General features: G+C 41.7%; 1 protein-coding gene across 1 annotated transcript in view; it reads right to left on the bottom strand.

The window, feature by feature from the left end:
* VWA3B (von Willebrand factor A domain containing 3B) overlaps nucleotides 1–20,696 on the bottom strand; it is a 64,781-nt gene extending 44,085 nt beyond the window's left edge. The window contains exons 1-8 of the mRNA XM_082066224.1: nucleotides 20,639–20,696; nucleotides 19,168–19,252; nucleotides 17,351–17,569; nucleotides 15,404–15,498; nucleotides 12,759–13,009; nucleotides 10,526–10,685; nucleotides 6,512–6,681; nucleotides 4,509–4,624 (exon numbers count right to left, since the gene is read on the bottom strand). Of these exons, the coding sequence (XP_081922350.1) occupies nucleotides 4,509–4,624; nucleotides 6,512–6,681; nucleotides 10,526–10,685; nucleotides 12,759–13,009; nucleotides 15,404–15,498; nucleotides 17,351–17,569; nucleotides 19,168–19,207 (1,051 nt within the window). The 5' untranslated portion in view covers nucleotides 19,208–19,252; nucleotides 20,639–20,696. The remainder of the gene's footprint in view (nucleotides 1–4,508; nucleotides 4,625–6,511; nucleotides 6,682–10,525; nucleotides 10,686–12,758; nucleotides 13,010–15,403; nucleotides 15,499–17,350; nucleotides 17,570–19,167; nucleotides 19,253–20,638) is intronic.
* Between the last annotated feature and the right edge of the window lie 3,264 nt (nucleotides 20,697–23,960).

Below are 23,960 nucleotides of genomic sequence, written 5' to 3'. Positions count from 1 at the left end.
AATGGGAGAGCAGGTAACAAGTGGTGACAACTGAAGCAGTTTTGTCTCTCTACATGGGAGGCTCATCTCCACCACCACCTCAGCCTCTTTTCCTCTCCAGCTAAGGAGGAGTGGGAAGGAAAAGCTGTGCCGTTCAAAACTGAGCCCCCGGACTCAAAATGTATATACACATATAGCTCATAGTATCTTCCAGATGCGGTTCTCAACCTGTGGCGTGGCCCTCAAAGCACATCAGTGAAAAATCACCAAGAAAGCACGAACCTCTCTTGGCTTTAAATTCCCCACGCTTGCACCTCAGCTGCACCATTTTTGGGCCACCAACCAAAAAGCAGCTGAGATTTCCAGCCCCCAGGGTGGTGCAGCCCCCAGGCCTACTGCCTCTTGCCCACCTTCGGGCACCCACATCCCAGGAAAACTCTCATCTTAAAAAAAATTGCTTTATCACCAGAGGTGCAGGGCCCTCCCCATCCCCAGCCACCCTGGCTGGTGGTTTAACAGCCAGACCCCTTTGGACCCCCTGGCTCTGACTCAATAACCACCACAGGGCAATGGCAAGAGGGCAGCCACAGGTTGGTTTCAGCTCTCACCGATCCTGCAAAGCAGCTCACACTGCCCTCAGTTAAATGGCATTTCTGCCCTGAAGGAGCGAGACCCTGAAAAAAGAGGAAGAGGATGGGGAAGGGTGCGGGGAGAGCCTGTGGTGAGGGGCATGAGCATTTTGCTGATGGCAGGGGATTGAGAAGCAAGATGGTAGGTGTAAGCAAAACCAGAAATACACTTGCACATGCACACGGAAACTCATAACCGCCCTCATTTCCATTTCCCCGGTTATTTAGCGCTGTCAGGCAATCTTAAAAGAAGCAGCTTTTCCACATCTACCTCCCAGCAGACAAACTCATCTAGTTAGACAAGTCACTGTAACCCATTTGATTTCATAGTCAAGATACAAAACCTGTGGGGAAAAAAAGCCCATACAAAAAAAAAAAAAAAAGCCTGCAAATTCTACAATATCTTTGAAACATCAAGCAAATATCAATGCAAAGACAACTCATGGAAAACCGAAGCATTTCTTACATCTCTGATTATCTGACTTAGACCATGGAAGCAAGCAAATACAAATATAATGCAATAAGACATATTTTAAACTTCATTTGCCTGCAAAGCAGGAAAGGCAATTTCATTTTTTTACTGCTGGTCCCTTCCTCAGCCTCTATGTGGCAGCAGAACATAGCAATGTCCCCTCAAGCGCTCGTTTTTAAAATCCCCACTTGTAGAGGGATGAACAAAGGAGCACGGGAGGGGAGTACCCAGCTTTACCTGTGTACCTGCCAGGTCAAGCAGCACTGGAACTCACCATAGCCTGATCCTGTTCCTTTCCCACTGGGCAAATGAACAAAGCAAATGAACTTTGTATCCCACCTGGTTTCACAGAGCAGCTATCTGCATCACTCTCTACATGTAAGCAAAGAGATTTGCCAGACCAAGGTTAGGCTGCTACAACTAGATAAAGCACATGCAAGGAAAAAGCAGAAGCAATAATCTTTGCTACAGCTTGTAGGCAATGTAGCGACTCATAAATAACTATCCGGGCTTTCCAAAAGGAGGGTTCGGTCTCTCCCATGTCTGTGCATGTGAACAGTGCAGAGTCCACTGATTTCAATGTCACAGAGGAGGCTGGCACTCTTAAGCTTCCCATTGTACACATAGCAATCTGAAATTTTCCCTATGACCATTAGATAAATGTGGAAAATCAAGCAAACCTAAGAATACAGCCTTACACTGTTCACCAAGAGGTCAGACACTTTGGAGTTGTCACATCAGTCAAATCCTGATTTCAGTCCATTTGCATTTTCTTTGCACCTTCCGGCTCATCTGTTCCACCTCACAAAAATCACTGTGCACAGATTTACTGTTGTTTCTATTTCAACCAGAGAGGAAACTATTCATGTCAGATTTGGTTCAAAACACCATTGCTTTTCAAGCCTTATTTAGAGCTTATCTCCCTGTCACTCCAAGAAGATGACACAACTGTGCTTCTTTTTGGCAAGAACCTGCTTCTCCACAGTTTCCACCATTTCTTGCCCTCTATGTCTTCAAGTTCCAACTTAAATTTCACCTCCCTTCCACTTCTAATTTTAACTACATAACAGAATTGCTTAATTCTGCAGCTTTCTGCAGATGAAGAAGCTACACAAAGAACATAGGCACAAGTGGTAACAGGAAAATCAGTGCTGGGTGAAGAGATATCACCACACTGGTGAAAGTCTGCTTTTATGTAAGAGCATTTTTCTGCCTTAAGTAAATCTGAGTCTGCCAACATAAGTACCTTAATTTTTTACTGGTTTATACTGATTTTGATCTCAAGCACCTTCTCAAAATGAGTGTAAAAAAATTTCAAATTTTCAGTTTCTCACACTTGCTTTCTAAATGACCACTCAAGATGCAAAACAGGAGAGAATGGAGCTCTTATCTGAAGTTTTAAAGAGTTCACTTCCAACTTGTTTTGGTTAAGCAGATGAAAAAGAGTGAACACAAAGATACCCTGCATTTGCAAAATGCTGTCGTTCAGTGGATATCCAGAAAACTATCTGATGCTCTTAAAATGACTTTTCCAGACCATAAAACATAATGACAAGTTTCAGTTTCCAGCTGTTGCATTTGTGGTGCAAAAAGAACCATAATCAAAATATTCCTGTGCCTCCCCTTATTTTCAAGAAACACCACATTTGGAAGATTAAATCTCTGCTTCATTCTCTATTTATTTCCTTGTATAGTTTATGCCACACATCCAAGAACCAGTTTCAGAGCCTATTAGTAAGTAAACGACACTTTTATTATTATTGCCTTCTACACCCTTGAAGGAGTCTCTGAAACAAGACACATCAGACACAGACCAGAATAATGTCTCCAATGTGTTTTCTTTTCTGAAAGGACTTTAGATTCTGCATATGACTGAAATGCCCTGATTGGCTGCCAGTGATGTCACGATGGGTCTTATAATACCCCATAAATGCAGAAAGCTAATTGTGCTCCTTTTTAATGTGTAAATCCTACTCCATAATAGCAATAAGACACAACAGACAATGCACTTCAAGGAGATTACTGCCCTTTTGAGTGATTAAATCTATTCAGCTTTCAGCTTTAGAAACAGTGGTGAGGAAGTAATTTCAGTCATACAGGAGCTCTAGGCCCATCTATTGAAACAGGCTGACTGCCCCGGGGGAAGAGGAAGCCAACCCCCCCCACACACACACACCCCCAAATGGCGTCCAGCAAGGAAGCACTTGTAGTAGGCTGAAGGCGATCATTATACTGCTCTGAACTCGTACAAATCAAGAGACAGGTTTTGAAGTATATTCTGCTGTTGGTTTCTAAAGCCTGAGTGTGTGAGGCTTGAGTGTCCCACCACAATGAAAAAAAAAAACACAAACAACCAAACAGGTGACACTTCACTGTCTTATTTCTGCTCTCCCACTATGGTTCTCCTTTACTATTATAATCACAGTCCTAGTGAAGGATAGGTTAGTTCAAAAGGATCTAGACTATAACACAGGAAAAATGGGTCGGTTAGTCCAAGACTGATATACGACCTTAGGTGCGTCACTAAATCCACCTTAGGCCATACATTCCCTAGGAGCAAGAAGAGGATAACACCATTCTACCCCTGGGGCAATACTAATGCCTCTCAGCATAATGGGGATGTGAGCCATTAGAATCAAGAGGTCTTATGCCTCCTGATATTTAAAAGAAATCTTTTTTTTAATTTGATGTCCAGCTGATAAAGATATCAGACTTGACACACACAGCCTTACTTCTCACTATAAGCTGGTCTCCCCCAGCCTGGCTGGAATCCCAATCCAATGAATAGTGAGGCTGACTTATCCCAGAGGAAGTAGCACTGTGACTAATAAGAAACACAGAGAGCTTTCTGCCCAGTTCCAGACACCAGTAAAACGGTTTCTTTCTGTTACTTGTTTACTCCTGTTTGTTTTTCATCAGTTTCCCTCCCCTTCTTTGCACCTTCTTCTCTGTGGTTATTTTACTGTGCTTGTTGCCTGTCTTTATGACAAATCCAGTTCTTGAGAGAAGCAAGTCAACCTCATGTGGATTTAATTCCCTTTTATTACACCTGAACTTGCCCTGTATTGATGTGGCTGTTGTGTCAGATGGCCTTCCACATTACTCCTCTTCCTTTCTGCTGTTCTTCTACTTATTTCCACAAGGTCACTGGCATAAGCACACTGCTACTGTTCTTCATCTGCCTAAACAAATGTTCTTCTCCCTTTTTTCCCTTATCACATGCACATCCTCTGCTCTCTTCACTTCTCTCTTTTCCTTTCCCTCTCCTTCCCACTCACAGAATTTCCATTTGACCAGTCCTGTCCTCACCCAACCCATGCCGACAGAAGGCTTGTTTTGATCTTATACTTAGCAAGTTCTTATATGATATTTCTATTCTGAAACCTCACTGAGAAAATCAGTAGCATCTTGGCTTTCATATTGTCTACCTAGTGGCATTCGCCCTTTCACTCTTCTGGAATTCAGGACAATTCCATCCTCTTCACATTTTAGTGCAGGTTCAGTAGCATCTCTATAGTCAATCTTCTCAGCAAAAGCATGGAATCTGTAATACAAAATGAGTTTTAAACAGTACATAAGCTGCATAAATACTTTCCTAATTTTAACAATTTGTATGTCACATATGCAAGATAATAGTGGTGCACAACTTCAGAATAATTTTCTTATCTATTCAAGATATCCAAAGCTTCACTACAACATTATGAATATTATCAAACATTTTATATACATTTATGTACATTCTGAAGTCTTTTCATGAAGAACATCCTTTCATTTTGGTATCGTTTACTCTGAGGCACCTTCCTTTTCAATCTCCTGGAAATGTATTTTTAATTAATGCTTTTAACATGCTGAGCAAGCATGTCATTTGAGATGTCTGAGATGTCACTAACACCTTTTTATCAGATTATCCTCCCAGTTGAAAGCCCAACAGGAACATTTATTTCCTTATCGACATACAAATCAGGAAGTCAAGCAGACTTCATTTACCCTCATTGCAAAAACAGAAAAGCTCTCAGAGCAGGAAAAAGATGCATTTCTAAACCAGAGCTATACTAAAGATAGGCACAAGCATGAAAAGCCCATGAATTTGGCTATTCCTACGGAAATGCTGACTTAAACCTAGAGACAGTTATCGGTCAAATACCCACCAGCAAGATATTAATTGGCCCAATAAGTCTCTGCACCAAAAGTAGACTCAGGCAAATAGAAGATCGTGGGAATCATATAAAAAAAATTATTCCTTTCAGCTCCCTGCCACAACCCTTCTTGCTTCTTTGTCTATCATACAGGAAACATTCACTTTCCTTTTACAAAGGAGCTGAAAACACTGCCAAAAGAAAATGAAGGATGGTGACTGGCAATATACCTGGTATCATGGAGGTACCAGGGTTCTAAATGGCCACAATCATTTTAGACACACATCAGACCAGAGCAAACATAACACTTTCCCACAGTGCTGTTTTTTGGCAGACGCTCCATCTCTTAAAAGCTACTTCTAAACACAGATGGCTATAAAAGAGCTAAGCAGCTGCCATCTTAGCAATTGCTCTGCTGTCACTTGGGAGATTTCTACTGTTGGAGGACTTCCCACTCTTGAACAAACAACAGTGAAACAGAAAGAGCTAGCAGCCGTTTCACAGCTCTGCAACTGTACGGTGACTCCTGTAAAGCAAACACCTACTGACTCCTACTGCCCTCCTGCTGTTCAGCATGAGTTCAGTATTGTGGGGTTGTGTATTTGTCCATTTGTTTTCCTTATTTTGATATCAGAATCAAGATTAAAGTTTTATATCCCTTTCTGCTGAAGGCTGATTCTCATCACATGGCTGATTCCCAGCATAAAGTAGGCAACAAGTCATGTGGAATGTATCCGTTTCCACTAACCATACCAAAACGAGCCTAGTACAGAACTGCATTTCCACACAATCAGGCCTGATGGATGATGCCACATCAATTTTCTGTTGTTCCAGGAACTGCCCATTTAGGGCTGACATCACCTTTTCAGTACATGTCTGTATGGCACTTGATCCAACAAAACTCTAGATCCTGTGCCTGTGGATATTACCCGAGTACAACACAATACAATATAAACTTGTTTCTGCTTATATCATGACCCTTTCCCCTGAACAATTTTTGAGACTTCAAAAGAGAAGCAGATGACAGATGATTTAGCATATAAAAAAGCAATGGCCTTTCTGCAAGCCAGTGAGCACATATGTGGAGAGAAGCTGGTCTGTTCATGTAGGTCCTGTATCTTAGTCATATCTCTTAGACTATTTCCCCAGTTTCCCCAGATTGCTTACTAAGCTGCTTTGTTTCATTTTCCTCATGAGTAAAACCAGGATTATATTCAGCTATCTTCCACTACCATTCCTACAGCAAAGCACTTCACAAGTACTGAAATCATTACTACACTGCTTCTTTGTCATACCTGCCAGAGGCCAAGCGGCTCAACTCTTTCAGAAAAATAATAGTTTCATCTTCTCTAGCATTGAAAGATACAGTGTTGACTAGGCAGGGGCCATCAGAAACCTTCTCAAGGAGTAGCTGCTGTGTGTCCACTGGAATGTCACCCACAGCAAAGTAATAAATGGCTTCAACCTGCGATTAAACAGAAAAAAAAAAAAAACGAACTGGGAATTGGAAGGCATGGTTTTATTACACAGATGCCTGGTACTTATTCAAGCACTGTCCTGTGCTGAGTACTGGTAGGAAAATTTGGTAGAACTGATGCATTACTTGGAACACAAGTTTTTCAGATCTTTGGTTCTCCCACTCATTTACACTAGTAATTCAAATGAAGTCCACACAAAATTTCCTGAAGTGAGAGGAGAACCTGGCCCACAGCCACTCGGTCTGATTCTGCCCAATGCAAGCTCCTTTCCACAGAAAGTAATGGAAACCAAAGAGAGGTGTAAGGAAGGATTATTAGTTGGGACAAGGCTCTGTGCCACATTCCACTCTAATGAAGAGAGATGCTACATTAGTGCCTTGCCAGGGTTGAAAATAAGTAGGAACTTTTATACCTAACATACTCTTACTGGCAGCATTTATTTTAAGGGTAGGAAAGATGTGTCATTCTTTGAATGCTACTGCTGGTATTTACAGACAATTTGTATTTTTTATACTTCCCAAGGCAGGGGGAGCTTGGCAGGTTTATTGTGACCACACACAGTTTCTGAAAATGTTACTGAAAGAAGAGACAAGCTAAAGAAATGTCCTTTAGTTATTGCTTCAGTATTACATTATGAGGGATTTGATGTTACCTGCACTTATCCATGCTAACAACCCTCATGGTAAGTATGCTTCTTGAATTTTCACCATTATTAAAAACAAATGTAACAACAGCCATGTAAGCCAAATGTAACAACAATGGCAACATTCAAGACAACAAGTATAGCACATTACTCCTATGGCATGGTATATACCAGCTAATAAATACCTAATAAAAAGTTGTTTAACTGAAAAACTACATTCAAGTATGACTAGGAATCGCCAGACATGCACCACAAAAGGCAGCTATTTGAGTCTGGGATGGCACTGAGGAAATGTTTCTGCACCCACATAATTTTATGCAGTAGTAAAGCAGTAAAGCAGTAAAGCAGTATCACCTGTGTATTCCTGCATTTCCCCTCCTGCCTTTGATATTGATTTATATTTCAGCTCCCTGAGTCAAGAGACTGGCACATTAACATCTTTTGTCCAGTTTGTACTAGAAACTCCCAGGCTGCAGGATTCCTCTACTACACCACATCATTAGCAGGCTGATACAAGCTGACGTGGACTTCTGGATTTCAAGCTCTCTCCCTCTTCTGCCTTCTGCCACAAATACTTGAGCTAATCCTCAGCACTGGAGGACATGTCTCCCAAGTAGCAACCCAATCTCAGGCCAGACCTGTCAAATTAATGAAGCAGCAGCTTGCCACCATGGGCTTCCATTGGATTTTGTAGAGGGGGTGAGATACTCCTTGTGGGAGGCAGGGCCCATAGTCACAGACCACACTTGCATGGGAGAAAGCAGTCTGTGGTCAGCCAGGTGTCCTGGCATCACAGTTGATGCTACACAAATACTAAGGTTAAAGAGAAGAATGAATGTGTTTCATTAAGGTGCAAGATTAACAAAATACCCACCAGCTTTAGAAAAAGGTTCACAGAAACAAAATGCAAGAACTGTTGCACCTATCTGTGCTTTAGTTCAGTTTCACAAGTTTCCTGATCTGTTTCATCCAGCTAAAAAGCTATCTGAGCGTGCACACAGCTCTCCGACCTCAGAACCAGCCCTTGGACAACACCTTGTTCCTATTCCTTTTGCTGAAGAGGCTTCTCACCCAGGAGGAATGCATGCATATTGCACAACCACTTTTCCCTGTGTTCCTTCAGAATCACATCTTCTCACTCTCCCTCCTAAGACTGCCAATAATTGATAAACTTGATATTCAATAAATATTATCAATTTTTACCTTTCCTTCAAAGGATTTACTGCCTGCCTCTGCAACTTTTAAAATAGTGACATTTCCTGGGCATAGCTGATGCAGAATCAACTCCTCAGAAGAAAATAAAATCACTAACCACAGGCAATTCACTCTACTTAACTACAAACCCAACAATACCACACCACAAAGGAAATGTTCCTTACAGATTAGCGGGGAAAGGTTAAAACATTTCCATTTAGTCCTTCTTGTTTTGAAAATTGTAATTTATGCAACCATCTGCTTAGATGCAGAAAAACTTCATACAAGAAAAGGAAGGAGAACAAAATGAACAGTTCCTCAGAGTCTTTACCTTGGTAGGGAGGTGTGTTTTGGATGGGTGGCCCACACTTGTGGAGTGGCACCTCTACAGAATCACAGGTTAAACACTGCAGATGCATCTGTGGCAGGCAGAGCTCAAAGCTTTGCAACCTTACAGCAGGTTGATCTTGAACTTGGGACTGACAGGTCACAAGGAAAGGAAATCTAGGGAGTCACCACACTTGGGAAGAAAAACTCAGCTAAAGGAATGACAGGAAGAGCCAAGTCTAGGGAAAAAAAGAGCTATTGTTTTGGAGCAACTTCTGTTGATGAAGCCAGTTCTGCAGAATGAGTCATTTATGACTGTTCAGTGAAAATGCAGCTTTTGCTTAGGAGTGAATAGTGTCGTCCCCCACCCTGCAGTACAGTGAAGCTTGCACTCAACTGAACTGTCAGTTATGAATAATATTGACTGTATTTGGGAGAAACTTAATTTTTTTTTATGTTGTTCACCTGCCACAACTGACTTCTCTAGGCTACCCATTAGCCCACCAATGTCCAGAAAAAATAATAGATGTCTCACTGTTGGACAGATTTTAACTTCTGTTTATTCATACACAGACCCATCAGGACCAGACTTTTTTCATCCAGACAATACTGAAATCTAAATACAATCTCTTTTGTTTCTCACCAGGAAATCAGTACTATCCTGCAAATTGAAAATGTTAATAAAATGTATGAAGGAGGCATTTAAAAAAGCAGTCATAAAAAAATCTCAGTGTTGCACAATTTGTTCTTTATACAGTTCTTTTTTAATATCAGTTTCCAGACATCCCAGTTCATCTGGATGAGAACCCTCCAGTACAGGGAACCAGAAGGAAACTCAAGCCAAATTTATTTTCTCCTTCTAACAGTATCTCAGAATGAGATTTACAAATGAGTTAGGATTGAATCTGTGCACAGGGATGGATCTTAATGGTAGTGAAAACCAATCATTCTTAGTCCACACACAATAGGCCAAATTTTCCATTAAATTTGAGTGTTAAGGAACTGAAACAATGTACTTTGTTAGCAAATTGCACAAAAAATCTCTTTAACAACACAAGTTTTAAGTAACTAGCTCAAATGATGGCATATATGTCTTGTGACTCTGCTATAACGAGTAAAGTAACATGGTACTTTTAGAAACAGACAGAATTTAATTGCAGCAATATCTGTGCATGCTTTGTCTTTCTGTCCTGGAAGAAACTCTAGATATAACCTGGCTGATGAAAAAGGATTTCCATACTCCTGCCATGATTTAAATATACTTTTTTCATGAGCACATTGGATACGTAACAAAATAAAACAGTTTCTCTGTCTTCAATACTGTCAATACTAGCAATTTTGTCATAAACTTGGAGCCCTGAAAAACATATATGGCAAATAAAGTGGAAGGGAAGATGTTTTCTCTTTCCATTAATGACTGAATATGTTATTTGTTCTGTGTACTCTAAAAAAGAAAACAAGTTTCTGCATTCAAAACACAGTACATTTACATAAACAGGCCATCGGTAAACACAGTATGCAGCTACACTTGGGGAAAAAAAAACCTTTCCAAGTGCTGTCATTAATATTTATCTTTGCAATATTCATCAGGGCAAATCATAGTAGCCAGTCTGGCACTGAATATTCTTGGATTTACTTGAGGCTTCTGAAAAGATGTATGAGCTTACCGCCTCATCACTCATGGCTTCCAGCAGGGCTTCAGCAGAGCTGGTACGGCTGGCAGCTGCCTCAGGGTCCAGCTTCCAGAGCCACATAAGAGCAGATTTTACAGTGTACTCAGACACAGGAGTAGATTTCTGTTGCCACCTCATAAGATCCTGAGCAGCCCTGAAAATGACATTAACTATAAATCAGAAGTAGTCAGAATAATGCTGGCAGAGCAAAAGAGTGGAGCTCTGCTATTGTTGCTATTCTTTTAGATTCTTAAGTAATAATTGCAATAAACCACAGATACTAAATCTAGACTTGCAATAAAAGATGTAGAGGAAAAATAAAACCCTTAGAAAAAGACTGTAATTTTTATAAGAATTTTTTTGAGACAACTGTTTCAAAATTAGGGTCAAGACAGCTTAAGTACTTTACAAACAGTTCCTAATTCATATTTACCCTTAACGTAAAAGCACAATCAGGTTTTAAAAATATGTTTATGAGAAAAAATATATATGGCTTCTACAGGTCTCCTTCCACAACTTGCTGCATGACTTTTGTGTCAGATCTTTTTAAGGGACCTGTGTTTTCTGTAACAGCGCTGATCTTTGTCTACCATCAAAATAAAATTCGTGATGCTAAGCTTTTTGATCTTTTAATTGATGAAAGGCTTAATGGCATTACAGAAGTACAAAGCATATGAGCATGTATGCCTGTGCATTTGCACATAAAAAGACAAAAAGAAAATTAAAAAATGACTGGTTCTGGTGTCTGTGACATTCCATCAAGCCCTATTTTGAAGAGTTTCCTGTAAATCTAAAAGACAAGTATGCTTTCCAATGTTCTTTTAAAGTAATAATCTGCATGCTGTATTGTCCTTTGTCTCCTTCCTCCACAAACAAACAAATCAATGAACACAGTTATTATGCCTCAATTTTGAGTTGGCTTTGCAGATCATTTTAAAAGAAAATATTTCATGTGCTTCTCAAAAGCTGTGGAAGTTATCTTCTACTTTTCAAATCTCAGGTGTATCACAAGGTAGAGAATTAAGATAGAGCACCAGAATCAAATCTGAAGGAGAGCGCTTGGGTAAAACAACTTTAAGAATCACAGTCTAGCTGCAACCAATTTGTTGCACAACCTAATTTGTGCATCATTTTTTTTCATAGTCACAAAATTCCATTCATCTATGCAAACCCAAGCTTACATGTTCAAACTCTTACATATATATGAAAATTTGTGCAGAAATACATAAATTCAAATAGCTGCTTCTATTATTCTATTTGTGAAGAAACCCGAATTCATTTACTCACGTTAGGGAACAAGCACTTGTCTTTTGTTATGGAAATCTAGTATTGTTTCCTAGTTCTGCTACCGATTCCTGTGGCCATGGAAATCTATAGAAATACAAATAACCATGCCTGTGCCTATGGCACTTGAGGGAGTATACATTTAGCCATAAGGCAGAAATCTGTAATGCCTAAAGACACAAGAATGCCCAGACAGTCAGATGGGACCTTGCTGTTTCACTACTTAATACTTAGATGCCTGAAGAGTATTACTGCTATTGCAAAGTCTCCCTTATCTTTCTGCTTTTCTGTGCTACTTTTTTAGAAGGCATTTATCAGTGTTTGGGTTCTGTTAGTCTTTATCTGTTTATCAGGGTAACAATGGTCTTCTGCCAAATGGAAGTAGCAAACTCAGCATGACTGTGGGTGAAACTCGGTGGAAAATCTATAGACACTACCATGACACGAATCAGGACAATTTCCACTACAGGAAATATATTATCCAAACACATGTCTATATGATATGAGACTCCTTTTATTCTCCAGAAATGGGTAGACATGGACTTCTTTGTTCAGCCTGAAGAAAAGAAGGCTCCACAGAGACCTTTTTGTGGCCCTTTAGTACCTAAAGAGTGCCTGTAAGAAAGATGGGGACAGAGCTTTCAGTCGGGCCTGTAGCGATAGGACAAGGGGTGATGGTTTAAAACTAAAAGGAGGTAGATTTCTGCTAAATGTAAGGAAGAAATATTTTACAATGAAGATGGTGAATCACTTGAACATGTTGCCCAGAGAGGCGGTGGATGCCCCATCCCTGGAGACATTCCAGGCCAGGCTGGACGGGGCTCTGAGCAACCTGATCTAGTTGAAGATGTCCCTGCTCATTGCAGGGGGGTTGGACGAGATGACCTGTAAAGGTCCCTTCCAACGCAAACTATTCTATGATTCTATGATTCTTTCTGCTTACCGAATTAGGTTGAATTTGGCAATCTGGGTCACCTGTTCCACAAGTACCATAGAAAGTGCATCCCGACACAGATCAAATTCAGTTGGAGCTGCAGTGCCGAAATCCAAAACAATGACAATGCACCGTTCTTGAATCACTCCAAATATCTGCCGGCTCTCACTGGTTAACCATTCCATTCGCTGCTTATATAGCTCAATAGCTCCCATTAGACAATCCACAAAATGGAGAATCAGTTCTTTTTTGGCTGTCAGCTTTATTTAAATAAGGGAGAGAAAGAAATTGAACATCAAAACAAATAATACAAATGCAGCCCCAAGCTTAGCACAGCTGCAATCGCTGGTTTGCTAGTGCCAGATATGCCAGCCAAGGTAGCAGTGAAAACAACCCATTTTTCTTCCACTATTTCAAGTGCAAATACTTGACAAACGCATCTAAGCTTTAACAGAAAAGACACTGCATTTTGTCCTAATTGCTTTTCATAATCTTTTTATATGAGCATGGGACAGTGCCAGTGGGTTGTCTGATTTGTCTGTCTCAAGACTGGAGCAATTAGAATGAGCTGAACACAGGCTAAAATGTAGAAAGGGCTGCAGAGCAGATGGGTGAACAAACAAGGCACAGAAACTTCGTACCTTCTTAGACTAGAATTTAGTCTGTCTCTCAAAATTTTGTACAGCAATACAAGGGAGCATAGGGTTTGGTTCTGGGGCACTTCAATCTCCACCTTGTCTTTAGCATTTGAAAGGAAAATGTAAAATGTTTACTGTTCATACTATTATTTCAATACCAATGCCCAGCATTACAGCTTAACTATTTGTGGGTAGGTGCTTAGGCAAATATAGTTCAGGCAACTGCAATCAACAATGAAAACTTTCCATACTGTATCAGTAAAATAAGAAAAACCTAGATTGAGTATTAAAATGAAAAACAGCAGACCCTCCCTATGAATATATGTATACACATTCGCCATGCAAAATGATATATGGATGTAAATATTCACTGCAGGTTCCAGTAAAGAGATTCCCTCAAAATCTCTGACCCATGTAAGTTAATTTACCAGCTACCTTCTACCTCCAATTACCTTTCTGGGACACAGTACAGAAGCCGGGAGATACAAATGTTTTTAAACAAGAACATTTCTCAGGGAGAAGATATCTTGCGTGTCAGTCTGCACACTTCTTCCTCTCATTTGTATCTTTCTCTGTTCTTTAATGTCAGTGAGGGCCCTGTAATGTGCCTCCCAGATACAGAGTCTCGGGCTGTCTGCCAAAGGAATGTAGGCCTGGAAAGGAGCACTTAGAAAATCCAGTTTCCTCCTATAGCTGGCAGACCTATACAGAAAAGCTTATTTCACTACACCGATCAAATGCCATCTTAAAATAAAGCAGTTTTCTTGCACCACCCCTCCACTTTTAGTTGGCCAGTCCAGATGCCCGTTTCTCTGAGGGCTGGAAAAATTCTGACTGTCCAGCCTAAATTTATTCATGGCAGTTCATAGCTATTTATTCTTGGACTAGCATGCCTTTTAGCACAGAAAACTATAGCTTTTCCCTATCCATGTAATTTGCTTTTTTTTCTAGGCATTCAAGGGCAGTAATGCTACCCTTTGCCAGTCTTCTTCAGTCTTACTTACATATGCCAACATCAACTGAGCCCTCTTATAAGATCAGCACTCCACTGCAGTTCAGACTACTAGCTCTTCCCAGTACCTGTTCTGGCTTTAGTTGCCTCTTCTCAACCTGTGGTAGCTGTACACAATATTGTACACAATGTCCTAAATAACATATCACCAGATCTTGTATAGCAGGATTACTACCTTAATGCCACCAGAAATGTCCTCCCTACTGCTCCCAACATGTCCTAAGATTAAAAGACATTGTGTCGATATTTCATACGGAATTAGTCGGAAAAAAAAAGAGGGGCAAAGGCTCCCTAAAATGGTTCTTTTATCATTTTTAAGCCTTGTGCCTCAGAAGTGACTCTGGTTATCAGAAAAAATGACAAGCCATTTGCTTTTGTAAAATCCTTTATGAATTAACTCTCTCCCCTCCTCGCTCACATATGTATCTCTTCAATCAGAATCCATCCTTTTAACAATGGGGCCGCCAGCAGCTGTTGCTAAGACATTCCTCAGAACATGAGCCTGGGCAGAGATCCAGCTAGCTGTCTCCATAGAGCAGGCTGAGCCTTTTGTGACCCATTGGCACTAAGCAAAGCAGCACTTTGCATCAGCAATGACAGCACGTTTTATCTTCTTACTTCAGCACCCCTATTTGTTTTATTGACCACGATTTTATTTTTTTTAACTCAGTCACACATCTTCTTTTAAAGTGTTCGCTCTTTCAAGATAGGGTAAATGTTGCTTAGAAACTGCAGTCTTTTCTGGAAAGATTTACTGTAATGCTGCGCCATGGCAAGAGCATAACACTTTGCACGGAAAAAAAGAAAATGATATCTAGCTTCACTACTGCTGATTGTTATCACTAACAGTTCGACAAAACAGAAAAAAAAAATTATCAAGAGCTAAAGTTCTCACACAAAGAATACAAGTATTTCATGCCATAGAGAGACAGTCACATAATTCTGCTACAGTGATAATATCTTCTAAATGCACGGGGAAGTTACCACAAGTCAGTCACACTTACATTATACACGGTGCCATCTTGTGCTCTCTTGTATTGAGGAAACAGACCATCTGCGTATCGAGAAGCCACAAGTTTCCCCAAGGTGGTCACATAATCTACAGTAAAGGTTACAAAAGATCAAGTTGCTAATCATCAGGATTACTTTAAACAGATATTTTTCAGGTTGATGTGCACACCATCCATGCGTGAGGCACATGCATCTGTACTGAACTCCTGATGTTAAGAAACTTGACAGAAATTCTTCTTATTTTTGTTCTACAATATTTCTGGCTGTATTTATGTTGGGGCCCTGAGGGTACCAACAGGCCTCAACTGCCCTGATTACCCTCACCTGGGGGCTTCCACTCACAGGGTTCCCAGGGCTGGGCACTCTTTGCTTTAGCAGTGTCGTAGGTGTACCTACCTAAAGTCCTGCTAGTGGACCTCTCGCCTGGCTAGACCTCTCAGCCCTATGCTACAGCCCTGTCTCCAGTTCTCTCTCCAGGATGTGGCTCTTAAACCTCTGTCATGGCCTTGCCTCCAGTCTTGTTTCTGGCTCCGTCTCCTGCTGCTCCCGTCTGCACTCACTGGCTGGACCTTAGAGGTGGTTCATCACCTCACCCTGTCTGTTAGCAGCACCCTGCTCTGCCTGCCGTGCTTGGATGCTGCAGGACTGCACGCTGGTCAGTGAGGGCACTGCCTGGGCTGTGGTTCCCTTTGGCTCCCAGCTCATTTTCCCTTCATGGAGCAGCCCTGCTCAAGCTGCTCCCTGCCAATTTAGTCACAAGTGGAGAAAACCCCCACATTTAATTATTTATAGGCCAAAAAGCTACATGGGACTTCAATAAATGAAAGGTTTAGGCAATTCAACTTCTGTAATGGATAACATTTACCTCACAACAGGACTTGCAAATATTTGTCCATCAAACCAAATACAAAATCTGGTACAGATAATGCTGTTCTCTTACACAACTAAATGGGTGCAGAAGTGGGTGCAACTAAGGAAAAGGTTGCACTCCGCTCTTTTAGTAGCTAGAAATCTTCTACGGGATCTCCACTGATAGGAACACGTTAGGGGTGGGAATACTTAACGTCACAAAGCAGCTATTCTGTACAGCATGCTGTCCTGCTAAGCTAGTACATTCTGCTCCTAAAATTACACCGTAACAACATTAACTCTGCTTAACAGCTTCTTCTTCATCTACAGCATACAAGATTTCAGGATCTGCACTGTTGATTTTTGATTGCCCCATGGACACAAGCCAGCCAAAATCTTAAATTATGCAACCTAGAACAATTGCAATACAATTCCTAGTTCTCAGGCAGCAAGCTCTTCAAAGAAAATAATATATTAATATTACCATGCTCTGCAAAGCACTATTATGGCAGTGATTAATAATTAGCAAACTCTTCCCTTCCAGCTGTCAGATAACGGCAAAGGAACGTTTTTTCTATAGCCTGACTTTGCACGAAAAGCAGTCTGAATTCTAATCAAATTTAACTGCTTCCTTAAAGCTGGATCCCTGGAAAAAATACACTATTCCCAAGCAGGTTGGCTAGCCCTGATGATCAACTAGTAGATTGCGGATTATAGCATGGCATACATTATCAGAGATCTTATGGTGTTATTCGCAGGAGGAAGAATAACGGCCTCAGCAGTATGAGTTATTTCCCAGCTATAGCTAAATTAGAGAGGATTTGAACTGCAGCCTAGGGTAAAGCAACAGTACAGAGGAGAAAGGAAAACCCTCTCAGATCCTAAGTCCTTCTCAGATCAAAAGGAGATGGAGTTCCTCAGTTCTCTGAACTGGCAATGTCTGCAACTGTGGATACAGATTCCTTTTTCCTTTTCCACCACTAGCATTAGATAGGAGGCAATGTGAAAATCTCCTCTGTGTAAAGTGGAGTGCAAAATGAGTGAGAAAGTTGGGGTTTCTTTAATTATTCTGTTATTGATTTGTCATGTACCTTTCCTGTGCTGGAATCCAATCTGTGACAAAATCTGGGATAAGGATAATTTGTTTCTTTTGAGCCCATGAACTTGAAGCCATTTAGCAGATGAAATGAGGGGTTGTACATCCACATCCCACTGACTGACTGCCAGTCTTCTCTCCTCCTCTTCTGATTTCTTCTTGTGAGCCTCATGGGAATCTTCAGGATCTTGCATGTGCTTTAAATCAAAGGCATCTGTTCTCAAGAGAAATGAGGGAAACACAACATTTATACTTGAACCAAATTATTCACTTGAATTGTCTCCTTTCTTTACCTGTATTCCATGGTAGTCTGTAAACATATAGCTCGTCTCTTGTTTTGTTATACTGAACAACGTTCTTAATCTGGAAAGCTGCTCTCAGTCCTACATGTCTACTTGCTGTTATGTCTTTTATTCATCCATGTACATTTACCTTCCATTTATTAAAGAAAATGTCTCTTGGACGATGAAATCTGAAGTCCTGAAATCTAAGTCCAGTTTGCAAAATGGCAATTCTTCCAGCTTCTAAGACATCTCTCCTAAATCATGGGAATCAGAACTCATAATAGGCATTCAAAGATTGTCCAACCATCACTACATGCACGTTAGAAGCATTATGCAATAAATAAAGATTTGTTAACTATTACGTATTGAACTCCTGCCACAAGCAATAGCAGTGAAAGCAGCAGATCCTGACTTCATTGCAAGGCTGGTGAAACTCCCAGTCCTCACTTCATTTAACTCAAGTGTAAATAATGGTTCTGGCAGTATCTGCTCCAGGGTATGATGTATCATGTGCATGCACAGGAAACCATGGACATGAAGGTCCAGTTTCATTTTAAGTTTTCCAGAACCTTGAAATATCTCAGCACTGATGTATAGTTGGCTGGGCTAACTCCACTTGAAACTGGCAGCAGAGACAGCCCTGAGAGCGGCTGAGGCAGAAATGGAAGCGATGACAACAGTAATGCCTCTGTTCCTCAGCACAGAGGTTCTAGGAGGACTTTGGCATTTCCTGTTCACTCCCAAAATATTCTTGCATGAGTTAAGATTGCTGTAGTTGATTAAATGCTGTGGACTTTTGCTATTTCTGTCCATTTTCCCCAGCATCAACATTATCTGGAGTATCTCAGTCACTCAATGCCCATATACTGTAAGCTGGCTGTAAATGCACCACACGGATAAAACTGACTCAAAATACAAAGAAGGGTACTTCTGTCTTTAATGACTACACAATAACCTTCAGACTAGAATGGAATATAATCAGAACTCTCTATAAGTTCAAATGTTACAACAACTGACCTGGTTACAAAGTTCCATTAGAGTGTTCCTCAGTTAATACTACATAAAGGAAAGGAGACTGTATCTTCAGAAATCATCTCTCAGTGACAGTAGCCTTCTATTTGGTGCAGACTGGCACCAGCTCGTTCACAGCCACCAGTCCTACACGCGGGGCATGGGGCTGGCATGCCTGTAGAGGTTGGCATTTTACCAGCCCTCCTCCTATGCTCAGTACAGAAGCAGCAGTGACAGATGTTAACTCTGAGGAGAGACAGGTGAAGGTTTGCAGCTGTTTGAGCTTTGTATACAGTCAGGCACTGTTCATAGTCATTTGAACAGTCATTCCCAGTTTCCTTCTCTGAAAATGCAGAAAGGCCGGCCCAGCACCCCATGTACAGCACAGGTGAGAGTGGCACAGCTTCATAAGGGCTTGTACACAGCTATCAGCGCGCACACCACAATGCTGCAAACAAAACTGGAAGTTATCCAGGAAAACAGGGAATCTGTACAAAAATAGTTCTGAAATACTCACAGTCATCCCAGGCAAGTTTCTTAGACAGATTGCCAGTCATGATAAAACTCCATTGGCAGCCCCGCTCTGATTTCTTCTTAAAAACCTGGGGAAGTATTATGTTTTTCAAAAATTAAAATATTCCCATGCACAGGTCAAAATGAACTGGAGATGAGCTCCACAGGCTCTGGTAATAATAAACTGCAGAATGTTAAGATCAGGATTTTCCTCAAGGAAAGCAATATTTTAAATGAAAAAGGATAGCTACTACCCGTGCCAAGAAATGCGGAAGTCAGATTTGACAGGGAGCCCCATACTCAGAAATGTGAAAGTGGGAAATTGGTAGTATAGTTTCCCTTCCTTCCCTCTAAACTATCATAAAAAAAAGAGATAATGTGCAAGTTTTGACAGAGATAGGCTAGAAAAAAATGAGTGTGGTGCTTTGGTCTGCTGTAAGCCAGCTGTATTATATTCTATGATTGCTTTCCATTATACCTTACTTTTGCTGTAATCCAATTTATGACTAAACGTGGGAGTATCTGAGAAGCAATTTTGTGAAGAGATTCATAACTTTGCCTATAAGACTAGAAGATGATTCACAAAGAATAAGAATTATGCATGTATACATGTACATGTATGTGGTATAAGGCCCAACTGTGAATAAGACACAGTATATGAATAGAAAACAAAACGCCAGAGAAAGGAAGGTAGCATAAATTTGCTGAGTGTATCATTTTGAGACATCATGTTTTGCCACTGACTTAGTTCTTCTTTTAATAAATAAGATGAATGAATGAGGGATATTTATGAATCACTAGCAGGCCAGCTGCTAGCTATTGTCATCCAGTTTTTCCTATGGGAAAAGCAAAAATGGTATAAAATAATAACCCAAATACTTAGCCTCCTCCTTCTTTCTTCATTGCAGAACTAAACATTCTATTTATTCCTCCTGTATGGTTTAAACACCCATATGGAAACGTATAAACCATTCCAGTCTTCGTCCTGCTTCGTCCATGCAGAAGGACATGAAGAGTTCAAAAGGCAGGGAGGACTTTAAAAAAACAGGACTCTTTTCTGCACCCTAACAGCCCAGGCATCATGCAGAAGATACACAACATCTGACTAGCCTGGACTTGGTGTCAGCGCGGTAAAAAAGAGGCCTTGCCACAGAGGATCCATGGCAGACAATGCCCATAGTGAACGGCCATAGCGAGCCACCAGACTTGTGCCATGTCTCTCTCAGGCTGCAGAAATAGCAACACAGCACTCTTTAGGTAACAGTTGAGACACATTTCAAGCAGCAGCCTACGTCAGAGAACAAATTCCAGGTGCCATCTCAATTTTTCAGTTGCCCAGGAGTGTGGCAACAGATGTTCCCCCACATCAGCCTCCAGCAACACCCCTGGCTGCTTGAACAGCACTTGGACATGTTGCATGAAAAGGGCCATTTGAAAGGAGATGAAGCAATTTCCAACGGAAACAGCAAGTTTACCTCAAGTCTTGGAAAGCCGAGTTCAAAACCAAAGACAGCCGGGAAAACCTCCAGCCTAAAATCTTTACAAAAAGAGGTTATTTTTTGAGAGGTGAACCAGAGTTCATCAGGGCACCCCTACCCTTCCACTCTGGTCAGTGCAAACAATGCGCTAAAGCCTTCACCTCCCACACCCTTTGAGTCTGTCACAGCTGCGGTCGTGTTTGCCCAGGTCATAGGACCAGGGTGTCCCCCACACTCAGGACCGCCTCAGGAAAGCCCACCCGAGAAGCCGGCCCACGCCACCCGCAGCGCCAGATGAACAGTGCGGGGAGGGCTGATGCGGGCAGCCGCCCGCTGCGGAAACGGGGCAGACGGTGACATCGCAAAACCAGAGCGGGGCCCGGGGGAGATGGGGAGCGCGGGGCGAGGCCGGACCTGCCGCCGGGGCCACCCAGGGGGAGACGCGGCCACGTCGCTCGACGGCGGCAGCGCCCTCGCAGCCCCTGCCTGAGGCAACCGGCACGTCCCCACCTAACACTGCATGGAAACAAGCGGGGAGGGGAAACCGAAGCTGGAGAGAGTGAAGGACTCCGGGTCCGTCTCACACCCCCCGCCACCGCCCGCCCTCACCTGCCTCCGACCGCGGCGCCGCCGCCACCGCCCTCCCCGCCCGCCCTGAAACGGCGTCGCCGTCGCCGCCGCCCCGCTGTTGACCTGGAGACCGCCCGGTTGCTACGGCACGGCCTCACCACCCGCCCCCCGCCAGGCCCCAAGCCAAAAGTGTGGGAGGAGGAAAGGCGAGAGGGCAGAGCCGCCCCAGGCCGGCACACCGGCAGGACGCGGGGTTGGGCGAGGGCTGCCCGGCGGGAGCGGGGAAATAAACGCGGAATAAGCGCAGTGTCAACAGATGCCACCGCAGCGACTTTCGTTCAGTCCTTTAGGAGCCAAAAAATATACAATACAGCTTGGAAAGTCACAGAAATCTATATATAGTGGCTCTGACACTTTCTGGTCTTGTTAGTTCTTAATTTAGACGAAGCTATTGACAATATTTATATTGAGAGCAGCCGCGTGTCCTTTGTTTAAGTCAGAGGAGTGATATACGCTGCTGGGGAATCGCCATGCTCCTGGAGGTGCCTAACTAAAACTTATTCTAGTGTAGTAAAATATACAAAAATACATGCATCATAAACCTGAACCCGATGTTAAACAGCTTCCATTGATGTTGGACAGCCAGAAACCCAGGTTTGTATTTGCAGTATTTAGGCTGTAAATGTTCACGAGCATAGTTTCCAGCAAAGAAACAGCACTGAGCTCTGCACTTTCTCTGCTTTGGTTTACTATGCAATCACAAAGTAATAAAAGATCAGTCATTTTATAGGATCAACTGATCAGTCTTATCTATGTATTGATGTTCACAAGGCCGTCCTGCGGCACGCCAAAGCGTTGGCTTCAGCTCTCAGAGATGACTTGGTAAACAGAGATAGGAAAGAAAGTTCCTTATAAGGCATGCAGTTGGGATGGGAACGCAGCTTTCTGGAGCTCCAGCTTCTTGAACAGTTGGAACCAAGGGTTTAAAGACTAGCCTAGGCATGGCAAGTCATTTGGGATTGCACAACTGTTCCCCTGAGGTATAGAAAAGGCATTTGTTTCTCAGGCATGAAACAGCTTCCCATTATATCATTAAAAATAGTAGGTACTGAATGTTCTCTGGATACTTCTGGACACTGTGACTACCATAACACAAGCTTCTTTAGGCACCCATGTTTTTTTCGGGGAGGGGGCTTTAAAATTTTCTCTTGAAACATATTTATAAGTAGATTACTCAAATCAATCTAGTCAATCTCCTGATTTGTTTTGCTGCTTCCAGCAACGGAAGTTTTTTAACAAATACTTAAATTGCCTCACTCAGGTGGCTTTTTCCACGGTACAGATTGAGACCATGTATCCTGATGCCTAAATGTCTGTAAACGTAGTAACTACGATTAAAAAAATACATATATGTATATGTGCTGTAACTTTCTATGCGAAGAGCCTAAAGAGTCTGCCAGAAACCTCCACTCTAGGCTTGGCTGTGCTAAACAAAAAGTGTTGCAAGGAAACATTCCTTACAATGCTTTGAATTACAGCACTTGTACAACTGCCTGACAAGCCCAGGGGGAAAGGCTGGCAAATGCAAAGCGACTTCTAGCTCCCACAGGCTTTGTGATCAACTGGCTGTCATTCTCAGTTAAAGTTCTTAGGAAAGTGAGATGCTCTCTGCACATCAAATAAACATTGTTCCTGGTTCACATAGAAGCCCTTTGCCTTGGCCACTGCCTGCCCTTGCAACTCATGCGGAAAACAAGGAATCAATTCTCCAGATGTTGCCTGCTGAATGAGGCAAGACTGAATAATAAAGGAGGCAAGAATCCAAGTAACTAGGAAGTGGGAATTCACTCCTTGCACAGGGATGATAAAAATAAACCTTTAGCCATTCTGTCATCTGACCTGTAGGCTGAATGACGAAGTGATATTGATGGGTGGAAAGCACATTATTATGGTGTTCATTAGAAAATGTATTGTAATGTGGGCCTGAGATTGCATTAGCAAGCATGACTGTGTTGTGACTCTAGAATATTTCACCTACCAATAAATATATTTGATCACCTTTTCTTCTGGCTAAAAATCAGCTTTTTGTCATCACTTCCTCTAGTTAGTGCTTACAACATGGAACTGTTTGCTTGGATTTTATGACTATCTTTTGTCAGTCAAAATAAAAAGATAATCCACTCTTTTTCTGTCTTCCACTTGCAAACTTGCAAAATTTCTTTATCCATGCAAAGTATTGTACATGTTGCATCTAATCTAAATGCTATTGTACTAAGAAAGAGATAGTCTCCTATAGTCATACATGGGATCAGTAAGGATAGTTATGGCACTGATGCTTATTGCTATGATAGCACAAAGAATGGAGCTTCTCCAGGAAGTTTAACGCTGTCACACTTCCTGCCCCATGGTGTCATGCTTCCTGTTGACTCCCTCACAAAGAAGGCAGGAATTGATTGCAAGGGCTAAGGAAAAACAACAAAAGCAAGTTGCATTGAAGCTGAGTTAATGCTGTCCTTACTAGACACATTGCTTACAGTGATTGTTTAAAAAAAAAAAAAATGCATACACCTAAAAAACAGGTTAGCAGCACAGGCATAATATAAAAAGCATCAAAATGAATTCAAATAAGTGAAATATTTAAAATAATAGAATTGTAGAATGGTTTGGGTTGGAAGGAACTTTAGAGATCATCTAGTTCCAAACCCATACCATGAGCAGGGACACCTTCCATTAAACCAGGTTGCTCAAA

This window comes from Streptopelia decaocto (assembly GCF_964273445.1).
Source record: "Streptopelia decaocto genome assembly, chromosome: 1".
Classification (NCBI taxonomy): domain Eukaryota; kingdom Metazoa; phylum Chordata; class Aves; order Columbiformes; family Columbidae; genus Streptopelia; species Streptopelia decaocto.
The sequence above is the reverse complement of the archived record's forward strand: the minus strand, read 5'-3'. Positions and strand labels throughout refer to the sequence as shown.